Here is a 23253-nt window from a genome sequence, read left to right as displayed (position 1 = left end):
GAGCTGTGAGAGGCCGAGCAAAGTGGTTAGTGATAGAAGCTGGGATGCAGATGTAGAAGTGGGGTTGTTTATGGGGATGTTGAAGTCTCCTAGGATAAGGGTTCAGAGTTCTGAGGACATGAAGTGCGGCAGCCAGGCAGAGAAATGGTCCAGGAAGTGGGTGGGTGAGCCTGGGGGCCGGTAAATGACTGCTATTCTGAGGGCGAAGGGACGGAAGAGCCTGATGGTGTGGACCTCAAAAGAAGGGAATGAGAGTGATGGAGATGGTGGGATGACCTGGAAGTTGCATTGTGGGGAGAGGAGTATGCCAACTCCACCACCAGGTCTGTTTGTCGGTCTCGGGGAATGGGAGAATTGAAGGCCACCATGGGAAAGGGCAGCAGGGGAGACAGTGTCAGAATCCTGGATCCAGGTTTCAGTGAGGGCCTATTGGCCTAGTGGCTATTCACCAGCCCCGAGTCCATACAACCTAACTCCTCTCCATAGGTGCCGGAATTCTAACAACTAACAGCTGACCCTGAGCACATGCTGATACAGACCACACTGTTACAAAGTACCATATTTTTTTTACTATATGACGCACTTTTTTCCTCCCAAAATGTGGAGGAAAATGGGGGGTGCGTCTTATAGTCCAGATGTATTGGCTCTGGTGGGGAGGTGGGGGAACTTTTTAAGAGGAGCCGCAGGTCACAGAGGCAGAAGCCGGCGGCTCTGGCTATCTCCTCTGCCCGCTGCTAAAGAGAAATGAATATGCACTGCATTCCACGCCCATGGGCGTAGAGGGCAATGAATATTAATTTTATCCTGGTATGATTGATTGATTGGCCCCATCCCTTGCTGGCATGGTTGGCCCCCATCCAGTTCCTGGTATCCATGGCTCCATCAGAAAAGATTTAAAAAAAACCTTCCTCCGCTGCCTCACAGTTGCAGCATCCTGCTCCAGTGCCAGTAGCTGCTTAATTGTTGTAAGCAGCGCATGGCAGGGACATCATGCGCAGCTCAAGCAGATCGAGCACAGCTGGCAAAATACTCACCTGGTGTTTATCGGAGATCGCGGTGAGTATCCATTCCTCTTCAGTAACTCACACTGTCAGCTGCCTGCTTCCTGCTCCTGCCGGCGGTCACGTGTGCCGACACTTAAGAGAAATGAATATTCAGAAGAGTCTCCAGAGTGTTCGCTCGTAGCTTACTACCGCTGGTTACCATAGGCTTTGCTGAAGAGCCAGCAGTAACCAGACGAATAGCATGAGCCTGACCAAGACGCTGAGACCAACGTCTGTGTTCAGGAGAACCCAGTCCAAGCAAAATGGGAGACCGCAGATGCAAGCAAGGCTTGGGATCTACCTCATGCAGCGGGAGAATCCCGGCGCCTAACACTCACAGAAAACAAAGCAGCCAGGAAACAAGACAGTCTGTATCTGAGACCGTTGGGTGTGGGCGACTGCACCGTGTACACTGAGGGGTGCCAGGTCTTTTGGCTTCCCTTGGCTCTGTGTTACTTCACACAGGCTGAGCTCTGCAGAGGCTCCTGCTCTGCAGGTTTGCAAAACCAAAATGGACATACCCTACCCTCTGCTGCAGGTATTCTACAAGGAACCTGTCGCCGTAGGCCACTTTGAAGACCTGGCTGGGTCAAGCACCGCTACCATCCTGCAGTCAGATTCAAAAATAAAAGCCCATGGCAGGTTTTCTTAAATCTGCCTTGAACAAATAGTTGCCCAAGACGAACACTTACTTTTATTTTGCATTGCAATCACAGCTATGCCTGTGACTGCAATGCACTCCCGCGGCCTCAATACGCTTCTTTACGCATCCTGGGGGACACATAGCAACCCTCGCATATAACACCGGTCACTGCCTCACAAGATGTTACAGATTTTTTTTTATCAGTGTTTGTTTGACAAAACAAGGAGTGTCTCCAAAACGCACAAACGGGTGTCAATCTTTCAATTAGAATTATTCTCTGTAATACCTCTCCTGGTTTTGGCATACAAACACTGATGAGAAATCACTGACGTGTGAATGAGCCCTTAGAGTCGCCCTTATTTATTCTCGTCTGGACTGCTACAACTTTCTTCTGATTGGTCTCCCTCTTACCAAACTTTCTCCAATCCGTCCTGAATGCATCAACCAGAGTCGTATTTCTGTCCAACCACTACACCGATGCCTCCACCCTGTGCCAGTCATTACACTGGTACCCATCTGCTAGACTCCAATATAAACTCTTTCACCCACAAAGCGCTCCACAGTTCCGCATCAGCCTGTAACTCCTCCCTCATCTATCACCCTACCTGTACCCTCTATTCTCCAACTGATGTAAGACTAACATCCTCCATAATCTGAATCTTGCAACTCTGTCCCCAAGGCTTTTCTCCTGCTGCCCCAGTTTACCTGTACACCTTGTACACACACACACAGCTCCGCTCCATACCATCGCACGCACAGGGCTCCACTCCATACACCTCGTACACACACGGCTCTGGTCCATACACCTCAGACACATGCAGCTCCGGTCCGTGAACCTCATACACGTGCGGCTCCGCTCTGTACACCTCGTACACATACGGCTCTGGTCCATACACCTCAGACACATGCAGCTCCGGTCCGTGAACCTCATACACGTGCGGCTCCGCTCTGTACACCTCGTACACATACGGCTCTGGTCCATACACCTCAGACACATGCAGCTCCGGTCCGTGAACCTCATACACGTGCGGATCCGCTCTGTACACCTCGTGCACATACGGCTCTGCTTCGTACACACGCGGCTTCGGTCTGTACGCGTCGTGCCCATGCGGCTTCTATCCGTATGCGTTGTACACACGTGGCTCCGCTATGTACGCATAGTACACATGCGGCTCCGCTCCGTACACATGCGGCTCCACTCCGTATGCCTCGGACACACACGGCTCTGCTCCGTACACCTCGTACACACACGGCTCCGCTCCGTACACCTCGTACACACACGGCTCCGCTCCGTACACCTCGTACACACACGGCTCCGCTCCGTACACCTCGTACACACACGGCTCCCCTCCGTACACCTCGTACACAGACGGCTCCGCTCCGTACACCTCGTACACAGACGGCTCCGCTCCGTACACCTCGTACACACACGGTTCCGCTCCGTACACACGGCTCCGCTCCGTACACCTCGTACACACACGGCTCCGCTCCGTACACCTCGTACACACACGGCTCCGCTCCGTACACCTCGTACACACACGGCTCTGCTCCGTACACCTCGTACACACACGGCTCCGCTCCGTACACCTCGTACACATGTGGCTCTGCTCCGTACACCTCGTACACACACGACTCTGCTCCGTACACCTCGTACCACACACGGCTCTGCTACACCCACACTGTAAACCCCTCCTGACCCCACACATAAACTTCCCCTCATCCAGCACCATGACAACCAGCACAGCAGAGTCCTGCATACACTGAGGCCCCTGATCATGTGACCCCTGACTCCTCCCCTCCTGTGACCTCATCACAGGTCCTGTGCGCACAGAACAGCCATATATGTGGTGTGCGGCTCTGCAGGTGGAGGTAGGTGCTGGAGATTCCCCATTACTGGGCACAGGGGGGACATTAACCCTTTTAGTGCTGAATCTATTTTGGTGTTTTTCTGTTGCCACCTTCTAAGAATCTTATCATTTTGTCCCTCTTCCTCTGATAGTTACAAACCAACTATGAAAAACAGGAAGTCAGGAAACATGTTGCTCACTTAGGTCAGGTTCACATTAGCGTTTCTGTGCGCAGCGTACAATCCACATAGATCCGCATGCGTCGTTTTGCGGTGTGCGGCGGGGTCTGGCGAACGCAACATGTTGCACTTTTTGAGGTGTCAAATATTGCGCAATCAAGCGCATGCAGATGAGTGCGTAAAAAAAAAACATTACTGTCTATGGGAATGCATTGGTACACAAGGACATGCGTACTTTTAGACTGCGCATGTCCAGGAAATGATGTCTCCAACTACACCATGCGCATAAAAAATGCATTTAAACACATGCACAAGCAGCGGTTCTTTTGCATTATACGTAAGATGATGCGGAGGCGTAAGCATACGTTTGCATGCGTTTTGGCATGCGTTTGCGCATGCAGATGATACCCTGCGTACAGAAACACTAATTTGAACCTAGCCTTAGTACAGTACCGCTTTGTTAGCACCACACACAGTATAATGTTTCCACAGTACCGCCATCCCCCCACAAAGTATAATGTTCCCCCAGTACCGCCATCCCCCACATACAGTATAATGTTCCCCCAGTACCACAATCCCCCCACACACAGTATAATGTTCCCACTGTACCACAATCCCCCCCACACACAGTATAATGTTCCCCCTGTACCACATTCCCCCCACACACAGTATAATATTCCCACAGTACCACAATCCCCCACACACACAGTATAATGTTCCCCCTGTACCAGAATCCCCCCACACACAGTATAATGTTCCCCCTGTACCACAATCCCCCCACACACATTATAATGTTCCCCCTGTACCACATTCCCCCCACACACAGTATAATATTCCCACAGTACCACAATCCCCCACACACACAGTATAATGTTCCCCCTGTACCAGAATCCCCCCACACACAGTATAATGTTCCCCCTGTACCACAATCCCCCCACACACATTATAATGTTCCCCCTGTACCACATTCCCCCCACACACAGTATAATATTCCCACAGTACCACATTCCCTGCACACACAGTATAATGTTCCCCCAGTACCAGAATCCCCCCCACACACAGTATAATGTTCCCCCAGTACCACAATCCCTCCCACACACGGTATAATGTTCCCCCAGTACCGCCACCCCCCCTCCCAGTACAATGTTCCCCCAGTACCACCATCTCCCACACACAGTATAAAGTTCCCCCAGTACCACAATCCCCCCCACACACAGTATAATGTTCCCCCAGTACCACAATCCAATCACACACAGTATAATGTTCCTCCAGTACCACAATCCCCCACACACAGTATAATATTCCCACAATACCACAATCCCCCACTTACAGTGTAATGTTCCCACAGTACCACAATCACCCACACACAGTATAATGTTCCCACAGTACCGCCATCCCCCACACAGTATAATGTTCCCACAGTACCGCCATCCCCCACACACAGTATACTGTTCCCCCAGTACCACCATCGCCCACACACAGTATAATGTTTCCACAGTACCGCCATCTCCCCACACACAGTATGTTCCCCCAGTACCACCATCTCCCCACACACAGTATAATGTTTCCACATTACCGCCATCCCCACACACAGTATAATGTTCCCCCAGTACCGCCATCTCCCCACACACAGTATAATGTTTCCACAGTACCACCATCCCCCCACACAGTATAATGTTCCCACAGTACCAGCCTCCCCACACACACAGTATAATGTTTCCACAGTACCACCATCCCCCCACACAGTATAATGTTCCCACAGTACCACCATCCCCCACACTCAGTATAATGTTCCCACAGTATCGCCATCCCCCACACATGCACAATACACAGAGCTGTCATCAGGAATTTCAGGGCCCCATACTGACAACATTTTTGGGCCCCATCGAGACTCTACCCAAGTTCCCCCTTAGCACCTCCTCCAACCCCCTTTTAAATGAGCCCTCCAGAGCCCCAGCCCACTCTTGGTAAAACCCACCAATCACACAGTAAGGCCGGCGTCACGCAGCAGAGCAGGAGCCGAGTGTCATGCGTCTGTGCTCCGATTCTCTCGCACAGGGAGGATCGGAGCACAGCTGCGGAGGAGGCGGAAAAATGAATTTCTCCATCTCCTCCATTGCTGGGGTCCGCTTATAACGCACATCACTCGGATGATATCCGAGTGGTGTGCGCGGTCTCACTCGCACCCAAAGGCTTATATGGGTGCGAGTGAGCCGAGAGTTTCCCTTGGTCCGAGACAATCGCAGCATGCTGCGATTATCTCGGACCGAGGAAAACGGCCGACAAAAAGTTGGCTGCTGGGAGCTGCCCCATAGCTTAACATTGGTCCGAGTGCAATGCGATTTTTTTTTTTTTTTTTTTTTTTTTTATCGCATTGCACTCGGCCGTTTAAAACGCCAGTGTGACGCCGGCCTTACAGTTTCCATCTCCAGGTCACATACATAGCCAGCAGCTTTTGTTTGGCCACCACAACAAGGTAAACTCTTTTGGCCGGGCCCTGCTCTACTCTAACCTATTAAACATTTCTTAAAATATCCAATACTCTTTTTAGGGCGATGATGAAGTTGGTTTCTTCTTTGTCTTTTAATTTTTCATTTTTTTACAGGCTTAACAACCAAAAATAAAAAGTCACAATAATAACATACAATGCAGCGAGGTGCCCTGATGTGAATAGACTTAAAAGCGGCTACAAAAGTTGTACAACGGGCACTGAAGTAGGCACTAAAGTAGGCACCGAAGGGCTTTATTGAAGGGGTTAAATGTCTTTGGGCCACTGATCTCACACCACCATTTCATACGTAGTGGTGGCCAGCATCAAATTCAGGTCACCCCACCTTGGCCCAAATGGGTTCTGGGCATGAGAACTGTCATCAAAGTCGGCAAATAGTCAATTTTCAAAGATATGAATAAGTTTGATACCAGTTCTCATGCCCAGAACCCATTTGCTTGTTATGATAATGACGTAACTGCTGAAAAGGGATCTTTTATGGATGTGTCAGTCTATTAGAAAAAGAAAAGCAGTTTCTGTTTATGTATTACTTGATGGTGGCTCGATTCTAACGCATTGGGTATTCTAGAATATGCATGCCACGTAGTATATTGCCCAGCCACGTAGTATATTGCCCAGCCACGTAGTATATTGCCCAGTCACGTATTGCCCAGCCACATAGTATATAGCACAGCCCACATAGTACGGTATATTGCCCAGTCACGTAGTATATTGGCCAGCACAGAGCCACGTAGTATAGAGACTTAGAAAAAAATAAATAAACATATACTCACCTTCCGAAGGCCCGTTGGAAGTCCTGCTATACTTACCATCCGCCGCCTTTCCCGCTCCCGGGACCGCTCCATTGCAAGCGGCAGCTTGCGGTCCCAGGGCTGGTGTCAGCAGGACCTATGATGACGTCACGGTCACGTGACCGTGACGTCACGGCAGGTTCTTGTCGCACACCAGCCCTGGGACTGGACTGTAAGCTGCCGCTTGCAATGGAGCGGTCCCTGGAGCGTGGCGAGGAGCGAGAAAGGCGGCGGAGGGTGAGTATAGCAGGTTTTTTGTTTTTTTATTATTTTTAACATGACATATTTTTACTATTGATGCTGCATAGGCAGCATCAATAGTAAATACTTGGGGACACACAGGGTTAATAGCAGCGGTAACGGAGTGCGTTACACCGCGGGCCGTTACCGCTGCCATTAACCCTGTGTGAGCGGTGAGTGGAGGGGATTATGGAGCGGGCGCCGGGCAGTGAGTGCAGGGGAGTAGGGGAGGGACTAATCGGACTGTGCCCGTCGCTGATTGGTCGCGGCAGCCATGACAGGCAACTGCCGAGACCAATCACGAATGAATAACCGTGACAGAAGGACAGACAGACAAGCCAGTTTTCACATTAATGACCAGGCAAAATTTTACAATTCTGCCCATTGTTACTTTATGAGGTAATAACTCTGGAACATGTCAATGTATCCCACTGATTCTGAGATTATTTTTTGTGACACATTGTCCTTCATGATGGCGGTAAAATTTGTTCAATATGACTTGCGTTTATTTGTGAAAAAATAAAATTTGACACATATTTTGAAACTTTTGCCATTTTTAAACTTGTAATTCTTTTGCCTTTAAATCAAGGAGTTCTGTCACACAAAATAGTTAATATATAACATTTCCCACATGTCTACTTTACATCTGCATCATTTTTTAAACATTTTTTTTGTTAGGAAGTTATAAGCGTTAAAAGTTGATCAGCAGTTTCTAATTTTTCCAACAATGTTTACAATACCATTTTTTTTTTTTTTTAGAGACCGCCTCACATTTGAAGTCACTTGTGGGGGATGTCTATATGACAGAAAATACCCAAGTGTGACACCATTCTAAAAACTGCACACCTCAAGGTGCTCAAAACCACATGCAAGAAGTTTATTAACTCTTCAGATGCATCACAGGAATTAATGCAGTGTGGAAGAAAAAAATGAGCATTCTACTTTTTTCCCCCAATTTTTTTATTTAGCCACAATTTTTTTTTATTTTCAGGGTTTGTGCACACAAAAACAAAACCGGACATTTCTGCCAGAAATCCGCATGCGTTTTTTGAGTTTTTTCATGCGTTTTTGACACGTTTTTGGTGCGTTTTTTGTGCGTTTTTTCCCAAATGCATAGAATAGCAGGAAAAACGCAGAAAATCCGCAAAATTAATGAACATGCTGCTTTTTTTACCGCAATGCGTTTTTTTCGTGCAGAATGCATTCTAAATGATAGGATGCATGTGTCTGCGGTTTCTAATGTGGTTTTATCACGTTTTTATTGCGAAAAAACCTGAACAAGGGTAGCAGGAGAAAATGGACCACAAAATTTGTTGTGCAATTTCTCCTGAGTACGCCGATACCCTATATGTAACTACTGCTTGGGTGCATGGCAGAGCTTGAAAGGGAAGGATCATCGTTTGACTTTTTGACCTCAAAAATGTCTGGAATCGCGAGTGGACTCCATGTCGCATTGGGAGAGCCCCTGATGTGCCTAAACAGTGGAAACCCCTCACAAGTGACCCCATTTTGTAAACTAGCCCCTAAGTAATGTATATAATTGTTTGGTGAGCACATTGAACCCCCAGGTGTTTCACAGACGTTTATAGCGTAGAACCGTGAAAAGAAATAAAATACATTTTTCCCACAAAAATGTTCTTTTAGGCCCAATTGTCAGCCCGACTGACATGGATGAACACTTAACCCATCTTTTGTTAATTTGTTTTTAAACCAAGGCTACCACCCCACCTCCATTGATGATCATATCATTAAAGCCAAAGGGATCTCTAGTATTCAATTGCTTCAATACGGAGAAAAAGAGGAAATCGTGTATCTCTTGTGGTGACCTATAACCGACACCTTGAGGTACTGATAATAACTGCTAAAAAACTTAACCACATCCTAGACAAGGAGGACCGGCTAAAGGCAATATTCAAAGACCATTCTTTGTTGTGCTGCAGGCAACCTCCAAATTTATGAAACATCATAATCTGAAGTTCAATGCCCTTGGATACACCAAGAGGAACTTATACTTGAAATGTGAAGATCTGCAAAACCTGCCGTCATGTGGAGGACCAAAGACAGGATACAGAGTCCCAACACAGCAGTACATTTAGGCTATGTGCTCACGTTGCGGATTCGTGTGTGGATTTATCTGCACCTGCGGATTTACCGCAGATTTCCTGCGTTTTGTGTGCGGATTTCACCTGCGGTTTTACTCCTGCGGATTCCTATTGAGGAGCAGGTGTAAAACGCTGCAGAATCCGCACAAAGAATTGACATGCTGCTGAAAATACAACGCAGCGTTTCCGCGCTGTATTTTCCGCACTATGGGCACAGCGGATTTGGTTTTCCATAGGTTTACATGGTAGTGTAAACCTGATGGAAAACTGCTGCGGATCCGCAGGCAAATCCGCAGCATGTGCACATAGCCTTAGCATTCTGGGACATTCACATGTTCCTCTTCCAATGTGGTGTACTTAATTCTGTGCACCATATGTCATATTGGAGGTCTTTATGTGGGAGAAACAGGACAGAGATTGAGAGCAAGGATGCGGTCTCATCACCACATAATTGCAGATAAAAAATTTTTTACCGGTGGCCAAACATTTCTGTGGTCAAGGACACAACATAAACAATATAAAAATTGTCATACTAAGCCTATAACGACCACCGATTTTCCTTTCAACAGCGGCAGTTATGGGCACTTTTTTCTCAGTGCCGTCTTTTAACGGCGCTGAGAAATAAGTGTATAGTTCCCCCCAGCGTCGGAAATTCTCCGGGGTCTCGGCTACTGGGGGTAGCTGAGACCCCGGAGAACATGACTCGGGTCAGTTTTTACCGACCCCAGTGTTGCCATCACCATTATTCACAAAATAATGGTGACCGCAAACAAAAATCAGATTTCCCATTCAATTTTTCTCTCCTCTGATGTGATCTAGCACATCAGAGGAGAGAAATTGGGATCCCCGATTCCCCCCCCCCCAGTGTCCCTGGACCCTCCTGTATCCCCCAGTGATGTCCCGCTGCCGTCAGCATTTTCTTCCTGGAAGAAAATGGCAGGCATATGTGCAGTGCACCCGCGAGATCTGCCAGCCGGCATTCGGCAAAAATAGGAAATTGGTTAATTTTGATCACTGTGATAGACCCTATCACAGTGATCAAAATAAAAAAATAGTAAAGCAAACCCCCCTTTAACATCAAAATAATAAAATTAAAAAAAAGTTGTTTTTTTCATTAGGGTTGGGGTTATAGTTAGGGTTGGGTTAGGGTTGGGGCTAAGGTAATCAGGGGGTCTGCAAACATGACATGGCGCCCGCCATTGATTCCAGCTAATTTTGCGTTCAAAAAGTAAAATGGCGCTCCCTCCCTTCTGAGCCCTGCCATGCGCCCAAACAGTGGCTTTCCCCCATAAACCGGGTATCGGCATACTAGGGAGAAATTGCACAACAAATGTTGTGGTCTGTTTTCCTGATACTTTTGTGAAAATAAAATGGGTTAGTTCCAAAGTAAATTTTTTGTGAAAAAATTAAAATGTTAATTTTTTCCTTCCACATTGCTAAAGTTCTCGTGACCCACCTGAAGTGTTAATAAACTTCTTGAATGTGGTTCTGTGCACCTTGAGGGGTGCAGTTCTTAGACTGATGCCACTTTTGGGTATTTTCTGCTATATTGACCCCCCAAACTCATTTCAAATGTGAGGTGGTCCCTAAATGGTTTTGTAAATTTTTTGGGAAAAATGAGAAATTGCTGGTCTACTTTTAACTCTTATAACGTCCTAGCAACAAAAAAAAAAGAACTTTCCAAAATTGTGCTGATGTAAAGTAGACATGTGGGATATGTTATTTATTAACTATTTTGTGCGATATAATTGTCTGATTTAAGGGCACAAAAATTAAATGTTTTAAATTTGCTAAATTTTCAAAATTTTTGACAAATTTCCATTTTTTTTCAGAAATAACTTCAAGTCATATCAAAGAAATGTTACCACTAACATGAAGTACAGTATGTCATGAGAAAACAGAATCAGTGGGATCTGTTGAAGCGTTCCAGAGCTATAACCTCATAAAGTGACAGTGGTCAGAATTGTAAAAATTGGCTTGGTCATTAAGTACCAAATTGACTCTGCCACTAAGGCGCTAATGGGTAAATTTAAAACACAAAAACATTGAAGGGTTTGGGAATACAAACAAATTACAGTCCTTAATTCCCTCCAAACTCCGAGTGAGCTCAGTTTGTTTATTTAGAGGTCCATTTATTATGCCATGCCTCTGTTGTTGAAGAGGGAGGTTTCTTGTTGAGGTGATCTTACAGCGCTGCCCATGAACGTCCAGTCCAAACCGAGAAAGGTAGGTTTTAAAAACTTTCCGAGCAGTTCCTGGACATTCTTCAGGCAAGCATATAGCATGTGTGATGGTTACAACCATTACATACAAAGCGGTGATTATTGGCTAACAAATCAAATGCTAGACACCTCAGTTGGTAATCCAATTATGCAAATAGACCTCGTTTCCTTTCTTAAGCTACCGTTACACTAAACGATTTACCAACGATCACGACCAGCGATACGACCTGGCCGTGATCGTTGGTAAGTCGTTGTGTGGTCGCTGGAGAGCTGTCACACAGACAGCTCTCCAGCGACCAACGATGCCGAAGTCCCCGGGTAACCAGGGAAAACATTGGGTTACTAAGCGCAGGGCCGCGCTTAGTAACCCGATATTTACTCTTGTTACCATTGTAAATGTAAAAAAAAAAAAAAACACTACATACTCACATTCCGGTGTCTGTCACGTCCCTCGCCGTCAGCTTCCCGCACTGACTGTGAGGGCCGGCCGTAAAGCAGAGCACAGCGGTGACGTCACCGCTGTGCTTTACGGCCGGCGCTTACAGTCAGTGCGGGAAGCTGACGGCGAGGGACGTGACAGACACCGGAATGTGAGTATGTAGTGTTTTTTTTTTTTTTTTACATTTACAATGGTAACCAGGGTAAAAATCAGGTTACTAAGCGCGGCCCTGCGCTTAGTAACCCGATATTTACCCTGGTTACCAGTGAACACATCGCTGGATTGGCGTCACACACGCCGATTCAGCGATGACAGCGGGTGATCAGCGACAAAAAAAAAGGTCCTGATCATTCCCAGCGACCAACGATCTCCCAGCAGGGGCCTGATCGTTGGTCGCTGTCACACATAACGATTTTGTTAACGATATCGTTGCTACGTCACAAAAAGAAACGATATCATTAAAGAAATCGTTATGTGTGACGGTACCTTTAGGGTATGTTTCCATTGTCAGGAATGGCTCAGTATTTGATGCAGGTAAAATCTGCACCAAACCTGCATCTGAGGTCACTGGCAGGTCAACTGCGTTTTTGTTGCGTTTTTTACATGCTTTTTTTATGCTTTTTACCGCATGTGTTTTTTGATGCTTTTTTTCATTGCATGCGTCAGTTGAAATAAGCTAATTGAAAGTTGGCATTATGCCACCATCCAGCATGACATACAGATGTAGCAGAACTTGTTGATGACCACCGGAGATAACGCGGTCTCCGGCGGTCACCTGCACTGCAGTTCTCACGATCAGCTGATCAGTTGACAGTGAGAACTTTGCTAGTGACCGGAGATAACCCCCAGACACGTGCACGGCAGTTCTCGCGGTCAACTGATATCATTGCGAGAACTCTAGTGGACCCAAAGTTTCGGCTGTATCACAAGGTAGAACATTATATAAATTAGTTCACATGCGTAGTAAGCTGTGTTTCTGCACTTATTACGCATGTGACTATAAAGATGATGCGGTTTTACCGTATCTAATGATAGTGAATGGGAAATTTATGTTGTGGAAACTGAGTGTCTCCGCAGCATAAATAGACATGCTGTGGTCTGGAAAGGCGCGTCTCATGTCCGTTTACGTAGGGAGCCGCTGGCGTCTTTTAACGCATAGTGGAGATGGGATTTCTTGAAATCCCCTCCGCTATGCTGTAACACCTGGATGCTGCGGGTTTGACACTGCGGATGAACGCAAATACCATAACGCTGTATAAATATTATCGAATCTCAGACGAAGTGTACAAATTTCAAAAATTTGTATACAAGAACCACTAAAATTACAAAGAAAGAACCCATCATTTTTTTTTTTAATTATTTAAATTTGATATGAATTCAAAACACATCAGATTGTATACTGGTGCTTCCCAGTGGTCATTATTCGCTACTGCCAAAAAACACAATTCCTGGTGCTATCCTGTATTTTCTATGCACTCATTTAGGCCATCAGGCTTGAGTGTCGATAACTTTAAATATCCAAAAAGATTCCCTGTTGATCAATCTCTGCTGTCTGTTTGTTCTATTATGATTAATTTGATGTTGGTAGGATCTTTATTGTGCTTGGTTGAAAAATGTCTGGAGAGACAATGCTGCATGATGCCAGTTCTTATATGATGCCAGTTCTGTGCCCATTCATTCTTTTGTGTATGGTCTGAGTGATTCGCCCCATGTATTGTAACCTGCATTCGCATCCCAACAGGTAGATAACAAATTTAGAATTGCAATGGATGAACTGCTTCATCGGAACTGATTCCCCTGTTGAAAATGAAAAGTTTTTTTTCTCCATGTCTCAACATCTTGCAACACGAACAGCCTTTTCCGTTGCATCTACAGGAACCATTGATTCCACTGCTAAGTGTAGAAAACGAAGATGGGTTTTTTGACTGGTGATGCCCTATTCTACTTGACCTGGTTAGCCAACTGAAACTTGTTGAATTAAAAGGAAAAAGATTTTCTTGACATCAAGCAATTCCAGCTGCCATTTTTCTACTACCTGCTGAAGGTACATAATAGCCTTACCAATGCCCCCTGTAGTCAACTTATATGGGGAATCCAATCACTCGCAGCCAACTTATCCAATAATGTTGATCTTTCTGCAGTCCTGTGTTCTAAGGCTAGTTTCACATTTGCGTCTATGTGTGCAGCATATCAACCGCAAGCGCATGCTAACGCAGCGCTTTTTATCCACATAGGCTTATGCAAGACGGAAAAAAAAAAAAACCCTCAGCATTTACATGCGTTTGCATGCATTAGCACTTTTTATGCGCATGCGTTTGATTGGAAAATTATTTTCCCGGAGAATTTCCTTGACACAAGCCATGCCCAATGGGCGTGTCTCGTGGAAATTCTGTATAAAGACCCTTGTACAGATGAAATCCTCATCTTTTGCTGCTGTGTCCAGCGTCAAGATGGATCTTCGCATGGAGAGTTTCTATCGGAATCTGAATTTGGATGTGAACTTGTTTCTTGCCTTTGCATTTGCTTGTGAACAAGAAAGGAAAAGACAAAGTCAGAGAATACGTCCTTGTCGATTTTGGCAACACCCCATTGTTGAAGCCCGAGAGAGCCTACCACTCCTTATACAGTGTGCTCCGTGAAAACCTGGAAAAATATTTTGAGTACACGAGGATGTCTCAACAGAGCTTCAGTGATTTGCTGGTATGTGTACAAGGAGACATCAGCAGGCAGGACACACCTCTGCGTAGAGCAATTCCTGCTGAGGAACGTCTGCTGGTGACCCTAACGTACGTAATTTTTAAAAAGAAACGCCTGTCATAAATATTATTGTTCTGCCATGTACTTTTTTTTTTTTTTCTGTTTGGCAGAACACCTGTCATAAATATTATTGCTCTAAAAGCCATGTACTTAATGTTTTTTTTCCTTTCTCTTTTTGGCAGATTCCTGGCTACCGGAGAGAGCTTATCATCGCTCCATTTCCAATTCCGGATTGGAATTTCAACACTTTCTGGGATTCTTGCAGACACCTGATTTGTGAGACGTTCTGTGTGAGGAATTTATCCCCCTACCCACCCTTGAAATCTGGCAGGAAAATGCATAAAATTTCTGGGAAATTTGTAATTTCCCAAACTGTTTAGGAGCTGTGAACGGAAAACATATTAGGATTACCAAACCGGCTGGAACTGGATTTGAGTACTTTAATTATAAAAAATACTTTTCTTTAGTGCTCATGGCGATTGCAGCTGCGGACTGTAGATTTGTCGCCATGGACATTGGATCTTTTGGACAAGGTAATGACTCGCAGACATTTAAAAACTCGGACATGAGCAAATGCTTGTATGGGAACAATTTCAATTTCCCACTGCCACAACCTCTTCCCAACAGTGAAGGCCCGCCAATGCCATTTGTTGTGGTTGGGGATGAGGCCTTTCAGATGTGTGCAAACCTCCTTAAACCATACTCCAGTCAGGACTTGAACCACACAAAAGAATTTTTAACTACTGACTGACAAGGGCACGAAGAACTGTTGAGTGTGCCTTTGGTGTGCTAGTATCAAAATGGCGCATTTTGGGAACAGCCATTAATCACAAAATTGATTCCACCAATGAGGTTGTCAAAGCGTATGTGGCTCTGCACAATTACATCATGGCTAAAGAGCGACCCAAGGTAGAACTTGATGAATCTGGCAAGATGAAATGGTTTATGCCAGTAAAATGTTCCTTTATTGTTATATACCTGTAATGTTATGTACCTGGAATGTAAAAATGTACCTGTTATGTTTGCTGACAATAAAGCACCTATAGTGAAACGCCTGTTTCAAGTGCCCTCTACAAGGTGATCACCGGGTCACAACTACAGTCTTTATTCCACTCCCTGTCTCATGCAGATTGGGTATAATCCACTCACTGTCTCACACAGATTGTGTTATGTCACACTACACTACACCTCTTCTCTCTCACTGCTATGGTAGGTGACATTGGATTAGCTCCATCATCTCTTCAGTCAGCATTAATCTATAGTCCAATAGATTAATGCAGACTGAAGACACGATGGAGCTAATCCACCTCATATCTTTACTCACCTGCTCGTATGTCAGAACTAGTGCACTCAGGATGCAGAAAACTCATGTAGTAAACATGGCGGCAGCTCATAGTCTGCCAATTCATGGAGGTGTGATTGCTCAGTGTCGTTCTGAGCAGTGGTCTCATCCGTGTTTTTCAACCATGTTTACTTCATGGGTTTGCTGCATCCTGAGTGCTGACACCTGGGCAGGTGAGCATTGCTGACCCCTGACCCTTTGTGCTGTATTAATTATGTTTTTTTTGAGAATTTTCAGTCCTCTTTGTGTTTTTTGCCACATCATAGCTCTATGACAGACACAAGAAGCAAAGCTGCAGTGTAAAGCAAAGAAAGAAAAGTAGGAGCAGATTGTGTCTGTCATGGAGCTATGAGGTGGCAAAAACACAAAGCTTTAAACTGCAGCAAAGGTGCTTCTTGAGTGAATACTTCTATAGCGGCGATGGCGACGTGTGTGTTGCCAGCGCATGGTGTGTGTTGACGGCGACGAAAGAGACAAAGAACAAGCAGTGATAGGGAAAAAAAAAACACAAATTTATTTTACAACCCAGCAATTCACTTTTACGATAGAATGAGGGCGAAATGTTATGGAGCTGAGGATGTGTGGAGCTGGGATGATTTGCTAGATGTGGATGATGAAAGGATTCCAGGGGAAGGGTCTACTAAATGTGTGGGGTATGGGAGGTCAGGGATGGAAGTAGACACATTAGGAGTGGAAGCATGGGACGGGAGAGACACATTGGAAGGGAGAGACAAACTGGACAACAGAGACACATTGGGAGGTGAGGGTGGAGGTAGTTTGACAGTTTTGGTGCCACGACTCTTCTTTTTGGATTTCTGTCCCATCTTAGGCGGCTGCCTTCTTTTTTTGTGTCTCCTTGGGAGGGTGGAAGTGGTGGGTTCAGATGACGTGCAGTCCCAGGACTTTGCATTGTGGATGTGGACAGCCGTGCAGGATCTGGACCCAACCTGGTGGTGGCGGTGGATAGCCGGGCAGGATCTGGACCCGGCCTGGTGGTGTCGGTGCACGGCCATGCAGCAGCAAGACTCGGCCTGGTGGTGGCGGTGGACTAGCATTCAGCTGGACTGGGCATGGTGATGGCCATACAATGATATGCAGCAGAACTCGGTAAAGACCTGAAGCGGCATAGTGGTGGCACAGGCGGAAATGTCACGTGTGGCTGCTGGAAGTACCGAGTCTGCTGCATAGCCTGAAAGTAAGCAGCATTGCAGGCCTGCATCACATTAAGCTGGAGTTCAGGCGTAAGGTGTTCCGACATGCCCCGCTCTATCGCAGTAAAAAAAAAATGTTGTGCCGGTCTCTGAAGGTCAGCTTCCAGGTAATCAAGACATCTGTTGAAATCCTGGAAAAGTGTGTTTATATGGGTGAAACCATTTTCCAGTCTATCTCCAAGCGCCTTCAGGCCATTCTGGAACACCGAGCTCAAGTGAACAAACTCGGGCATGAGTGTCCTATCCAAGGCCTTCTGCCGCTGGTGGGAAGACCACAAAAAACAGTGGCAGAGGACTGGGACAGGGGAACACCTGAAGAACCAGCTGCCTGTTCTCCAGCCTGTGAAGCCTGCCCACTTGCTGCATCGCTGGTGGATGGCTGGGACTGTTCCGTTGCTGTTCGATGGGGAGCAGCTCCAGAGGACGATCTAGGTTTATGGGTACTGCTCCAGGTTCTGTGTGGAAAAGAAATGAAAAACATTACTACAAAAAAATTACAATTGTAAAAGCGCCAGTATATCCTGTGGGATACAAAAAATGAAATTGGGGAATACAACACAATGGAATGCAACACAAAAATACTTACATTCGCTGAGCAAGGACAGGCCTCAGGAAAGACAGCCTCCTATGGTACTTGTATTTCCTGATCCTTGTAGCAGCACCACTGTGAACTTTGATCTCCTGTCTCAGGTCCTTATTGAAGCGATCCTTCATCGAACACCAACTGGTTCTGACTTTGTTCACTGTGAAGGGGAAAAAAATAAATTGTTAAAAAATGCTCTTTAGGCTGGGATCACACAACTGTGTGTGATGCAAGAAACTCGCAGAAGTTTCTCGCATCACACATGGTTGTGTGATCGCGGCCTACAGGTTCACAGTCGCGTCAGACCACATTGCAATACTTACGAAAATCCTTTCGGAATCATGGTGTGGTGTTGTCCCAGTCATCCATCAGCAGTTGGACCACTTCATTCCACAGCCACCAAATCACCACAGCGTTCAAGTGCTGCTGCTCCCGGGTGTCCCACAACGGAACTCTCTCTTCCACCTACGTTATGATGAGGTTATTGTCGATGAATACTTGCTCCCGTTGTGAAACCTAGAAATGAAAGAAATACATTAATGTTGTAAAGATAACACACTTAAAAAAAAAAAAAAAAACCGTCAACAAGAACAAAAAACGGTCAAGAATACTTACATACTTTCTTGCCACCGGTTCTTGGGCCTGGGTCTGCTGCTCCTGCTCATCTGCACTTGAAGTGTTCTGTAAAGAAAAAACATGTTTTTACCACATGTGTAAATAGTGACAGTGAATTCTTAGGCCTCTTTCACACTTATTGAGCTCCCGTCGAAATCCGTCAATTTTTGAAAAAACAGGATCCAGCAAATTTTTCTGCTGGATCCTGTTTTTTCTCATAGACTTGTATTAGCGACGGATTGTGACGGATGGCCATCCATTTCATCGGTCGTGCACTGGATTCGTCGGAAAATCACTGTTCGTCGGGCGGGGACAACACACATAGAAACATTTTTTATGTACGCTGACCGTCAAAAGCTGGAATCCAGCAACGGATGCTGTCTTTTGAAACTGGAGCGTGGAAGAAATTCCATTCAGGGAAATTCTCTCTCACTTGCTCTCTCTTTTTACTATTGATGCTGCCTATGCAATAATGATGGATTAAAAGCGGTTGAGTCTTTTTTGAATACAAGGGGCCGACAATTCAGGCTGCATAACCAATTTGTCCTGAACCTGTTAAATTTCTGCCTGACAACTAATTTCTTCCTGTTTGATGGCCCTTTTTACCACCAGCTCAGGGGCACAACGATGGGTAGCCCTTGTGCGCCCTCGTATGCAAACTTGCTCCTGGGCTGGTGGGAAGAGAATTGTGTTTTTGGGGAACATTTTGCAGAGGATTCTGCTAAAATCACATTATGGACACGATATATCGACGATGTCCTGGTAATATGGAATGGGGATGCGCCGAGTCTGAGGGATTTTGTGACAAAATTGAACAACAATTCCCTAGGCCTGTTCTTCACATTTGAATGTCATTCTACTGAACTTTCCTTTTAGGATTTGTTAATCCAAAAAAATGCAGAGGGTAAGCTTAATACTAAAGTCTATCGTAAACCGACCTCGACAAATGCCCTCCTCAGATGGGAGAGCCATCATCCGACACCTCTGAGGAAGGGCATCCCCAAAGGGCAATATTTACGTCTTAGACGGAATTGTACCCTGGAGGCTGATTTTTTTTTTTTGGATCAGGCAGATGATTTGCGTAAACGATTCCAACAAAGGGGTTATTCACAAGGTGTTTTAAAGAAGGCATTCAATGAGACTAGAAAAATCGATAGGACACAACTCCTGAGACCTTTGGTACCCCAATTAGAGCCCCAAACCTGTAGGTTTATCACCACCTATAATAACGGAGCAGATCAGGTATGATCAATTTTAAAGAGACATTGGCCAATCCTGAGAATGAATGAGGACATTGGGGATTTGGTGGGACCCCACCCAAAAATTACTTTCCAAAAGGGAAGATCTTTGAAAGACAGGCTAGTGTCTAGCCTTTATATACCACCAAAAAAGGATATTTGGTTGACCTAATAGACAAAAGGGTGTTTCACATGCAGTGGATGTGTGGCCTGCCCAGTGATCACAAAAGGGAAATTCTTTGAGAGCAATGTTACAAAGAAAAAGTTTGAAATAAGACACTTCATAAACTGTAGAACGAAGAGAGTGATCTATAAAGCCGATTGCATTTGTGGTTTGGAATACGTGGGAAAGACTATCAGAGAATGATGTAGAAGAGTAGGTGAACACCTCAGAGATATAGAGCTCAAGAGAGACACTCCGCTATCTAGACATATCAATACCATTCATAACGGAAATTATTCCCAGTTACGATTTATGGGTATTGACAAAATTGAGAAGTCAAAAAGGGGAGGAGATTGGGACCAGAGGGTGCTACAGTGTGAGGCGAGGTGGATTCATCGCCTGAGGACACAGACACCAACAGGTCTCAATGAGACCCTATATTTCAGTTGTTTTTTATAAAATACATGGCCTGAGATAGGGAAACTTAGGGCCAGCCGCCGCGAAGTGGGGGCGCCACTGTCGTTTTCTTTATAGGGTGCCAACCTCCACTGTCTAGGTATGGTATGTTTTTCAGTAAAACAATAGGCATATAACTGTTGGCACCCCTGGTTCCCATCCTATTATAGCTCTATGTAACACTTTTGGCTTTTATGCCTTAAACTGTTATATTTGGTTTGCCTTTTCTTTTCCTATTTGCCTCAATTGAGATCAGGGCGAGTAGAGCTAATTTAGGGCCAGCCGCCGTGGAATGGGGGTGCCATCTCGTTTGTTTAGGGTGCCAACCCCCGCTGTTAGCCAGGTAATAGATAGAGAGGAGTAGGGTTATTTTAGTTTTTGCACTTACCCTTCTCCTTTTTCGTCTTCTTGTTTTCCTTGGTTAGGATCCATGTTCTTCCGTGTCTGTGGTTCTGTCTGGAATTGGTACATGCCTCTTTGTTTCCTCCCTCAATCTTTTGAGTTGGTAGGATATTTATATTCAAATCATTACACTTATGGACCAGTAAATTTTAGTCTGGGATAGTGAATTTAACAAAAGATTTTTTTGAAAATTTACATAAATTTAAGATCCACCTCTTTGTTAACATCATTTGAAGACGTTTTTTGCATTGGGATGTACATTATAATGCTTCCCGATAGCAACAATAATGAGTCCCACCTCCGGGTGTGATGTTTCGTACACCAGAAGTGATGGACCCATTTAGGTGCGGGACGTAGTGGTATAGCACACCGTGAGTCACGGACTTAGTTCCTGTCTGGAACGTAGAGGAATATATCCCTCTAGCGGGCCTGACAGTGTCCTTTGGATGACGGTTTAAGTGGGTGTGCTTATGACGTTACGGCTTAGGGGCATTTACGTTGCGGGACACAGTGGTATAGCATGCCCCCGACATGAGTTATCGGGTGCACACCGGAAGTGACGGACTTGGTGTCTGCCTGGAACGCGGAGGAATATAGTCCGCTCTCTAGCAGACCTGACAGTGTCCTTTGGATGACGTATTAAGTGGGCGTGGTTATGACGCTGCAGCATAGGGGCAGATCTCTGCCCTCTTTTGAATCCCTGAGCGTTCTTCTGGTGATATGCACGTGGAAGATCCCGGAAGTTATAGAGGTGGACTTTTTGGCGTTCAGGGTCATAGGGAGTAACCCTTAACAAGTAAGTCACTATAAATGGCAGAGACAAGAGCGGCGGCAGACCGCAGGATGATTTTGAACAAGAAGGTTGTTTATTCCTTGTGAGGGAAACACCTTCCTTCCCCAATCTGATGCTTGAAGATCCTAATGGTGGGTTTTGAATTCTACGGAGACTGATACACACCCGTTCCCCCACTTCTTTTGGATTGATAAAAGCATCTTTTTGGAGCTGTCCGAGCGACCAGGAGGAATCTATGCTTATGAATCTGGGTGAGACTGTTCCATTATTTTAAGCAGATGCCTTTTTTTGATTTATGATTATGGCAACTATGTAATATGTGGCATTTATGTAGTACAGCTACACTCTGTTTACTTAGAATATAGAGAATAATCGCATGGGGCCAAAAGTCACTGCTATATTATGATATTGCTCAAATTGTATGAGTCTACTGGTTGAGAGACTAAGATCTAGGAACTCATTTGAGTAAATATTTTTTGATACACCCATAAAAAGTGAATACGCAATTTTGGGTGTATATTTTTGTTTGTATTGGTTGTAAGTAGTGTCTGGTTTGTTGTTGTTGTCAATAATTGGTTTTAATTACTAATATTAAAGGTTAAATTTTAATTTAGTACCATTTCTACCCTGCCGCATTCAAGCTTTGGGATTGGTAGATTCCTTTCAGATTACTAGATCAGTGTTAGTAGTTTGAACTGGATTTGTTGGGGAATTGGGAGCCAGTGGACGGATTTGCAGAGGGGAGGAGCAGGGGAGTAGTGAGGAGAGACGTGGATTAGCCGGGCAGCAGAGTTGAGGACAGACTGGAGTGGTGCAAGAGAGTTAGCGGGGAGGCCACAGAGGAGGGTGTTGCAGTAGTCGAGGCGGGAGATGATGAGGGCATGCACAAGAGTTTTGGTAGATTGTGGGCTGAGGAAGGAATGGATTCTGGCAATATTTTTGAGTTGAAAGCGACAGGAGGTGGCAAGAGTTTGGACGTGCAGTTTGAAGGACAGGGCAGAGTCGAGAGTTACCCCGAGGCAGCGGATTTAAGATGCGGGAGAGAGCGTGATGCCGTTTATTATAATAGATAGGTCAGGTAGGGGGGATACGTGAGATGGGGGAAAGATGATGAGTTCGGTTTTGTCTACATTGAGTTTTAGGAAGCGAGAGGTGAAGGAGGAGGATATGGCTGACAGACACTTCGGGATTCTGGATAACAGAGAGGCGACATCTGGGCCAGAGAGTTAGATCTGAGTGTCGTCCGCATACAGGTGGTATGGGACTTTATGAGTTGTCCTAGGCCAAGGGTATAGATGGAAAAAAGAGGGGGCCCTAGCACAGAGCCTTGAGGGACTCCAACAGAGAGAGGGCGGGATGAAGAGGTGGTGTGGGAGTGGGAAACGCTAAATGTGCAGTCGGAAAGGTATGAGACAATCCAGGACAGGGCAAGGTCTTTGATGCCAAGGGAAGAAAGAATTTGTAGCAGTAGGCAGTGATCGACTGTGTCGAAAGCAGAGGATGGGTCAAGAAGGAGGAGGATGGAGAACTGTCTGTTAGCTTTGGCTGTGAGTAAGTCATTAGTAATTTTTGTCAGGGCAGTTTTGGTGGAGTGGGGGCGGGAGCCAGATTGAAGGTTGTCAAGGAGAGATTTAAATGAGAGGTGGGAGGAAATTTGAGCATGGTCATACTGCTCAAG

The 23253-nt window shown here is 45.6% G+C and overlaps 1 protein-coding gene and 1 long non-coding RNA gene across 2 annotated transcripts in view; both read left to right on the top strand.

The window, feature by feature from the left end:
* The first annotated feature begins 3517 nt into the window (after positions 1–3517).
* LOC138663863 (oocyte zinc finger protein XlCOF7.2-like) overlaps positions 3518–23253 on the top strand; it is a 39995-nt gene continuing 20259 nt past the window's right edge. The window contains exon 1 of the mRNA XM_069750219.1: positions 3518–3555. Within this exon, the coding sequence (XP_069606320.1) occupies positions 3529–3555 (27 nt within the window). The 5' untranslated portion in view covers positions 3518–3528. The remainder of the gene's footprint in view (positions 3556–23253) is intronic.
* On the top strand, positions 12545–15823 carry LOC138663868 (uncharacterized). The gene is made up of 2 exons (XR_011318246.1): positions 12545–14801; positions 14955–15823. It is a non-coding gene; the product is annotated as an uncharacterized lncRNA (long non-coding RNA).

The sequence above is a fragment of the Ranitomeya imitator genome, chromosome 2 (assembly GCF_032444005.1).
Source record: "Ranitomeya imitator isolate aRanImi1 chromosome 2, aRanImi1.pri, whole genome shotgun sequence".
Taxonomy (NCBI): Eukaryota; Metazoa; Chordata; class Amphibia; order Anura; family Dendrobatidae; genus Ranitomeya; species Ranitomeya imitator.
The sequence above is the reverse complement of the archived record's forward strand: the minus strand, read 5'-3'. Positions and strand labels throughout refer to the sequence as shown.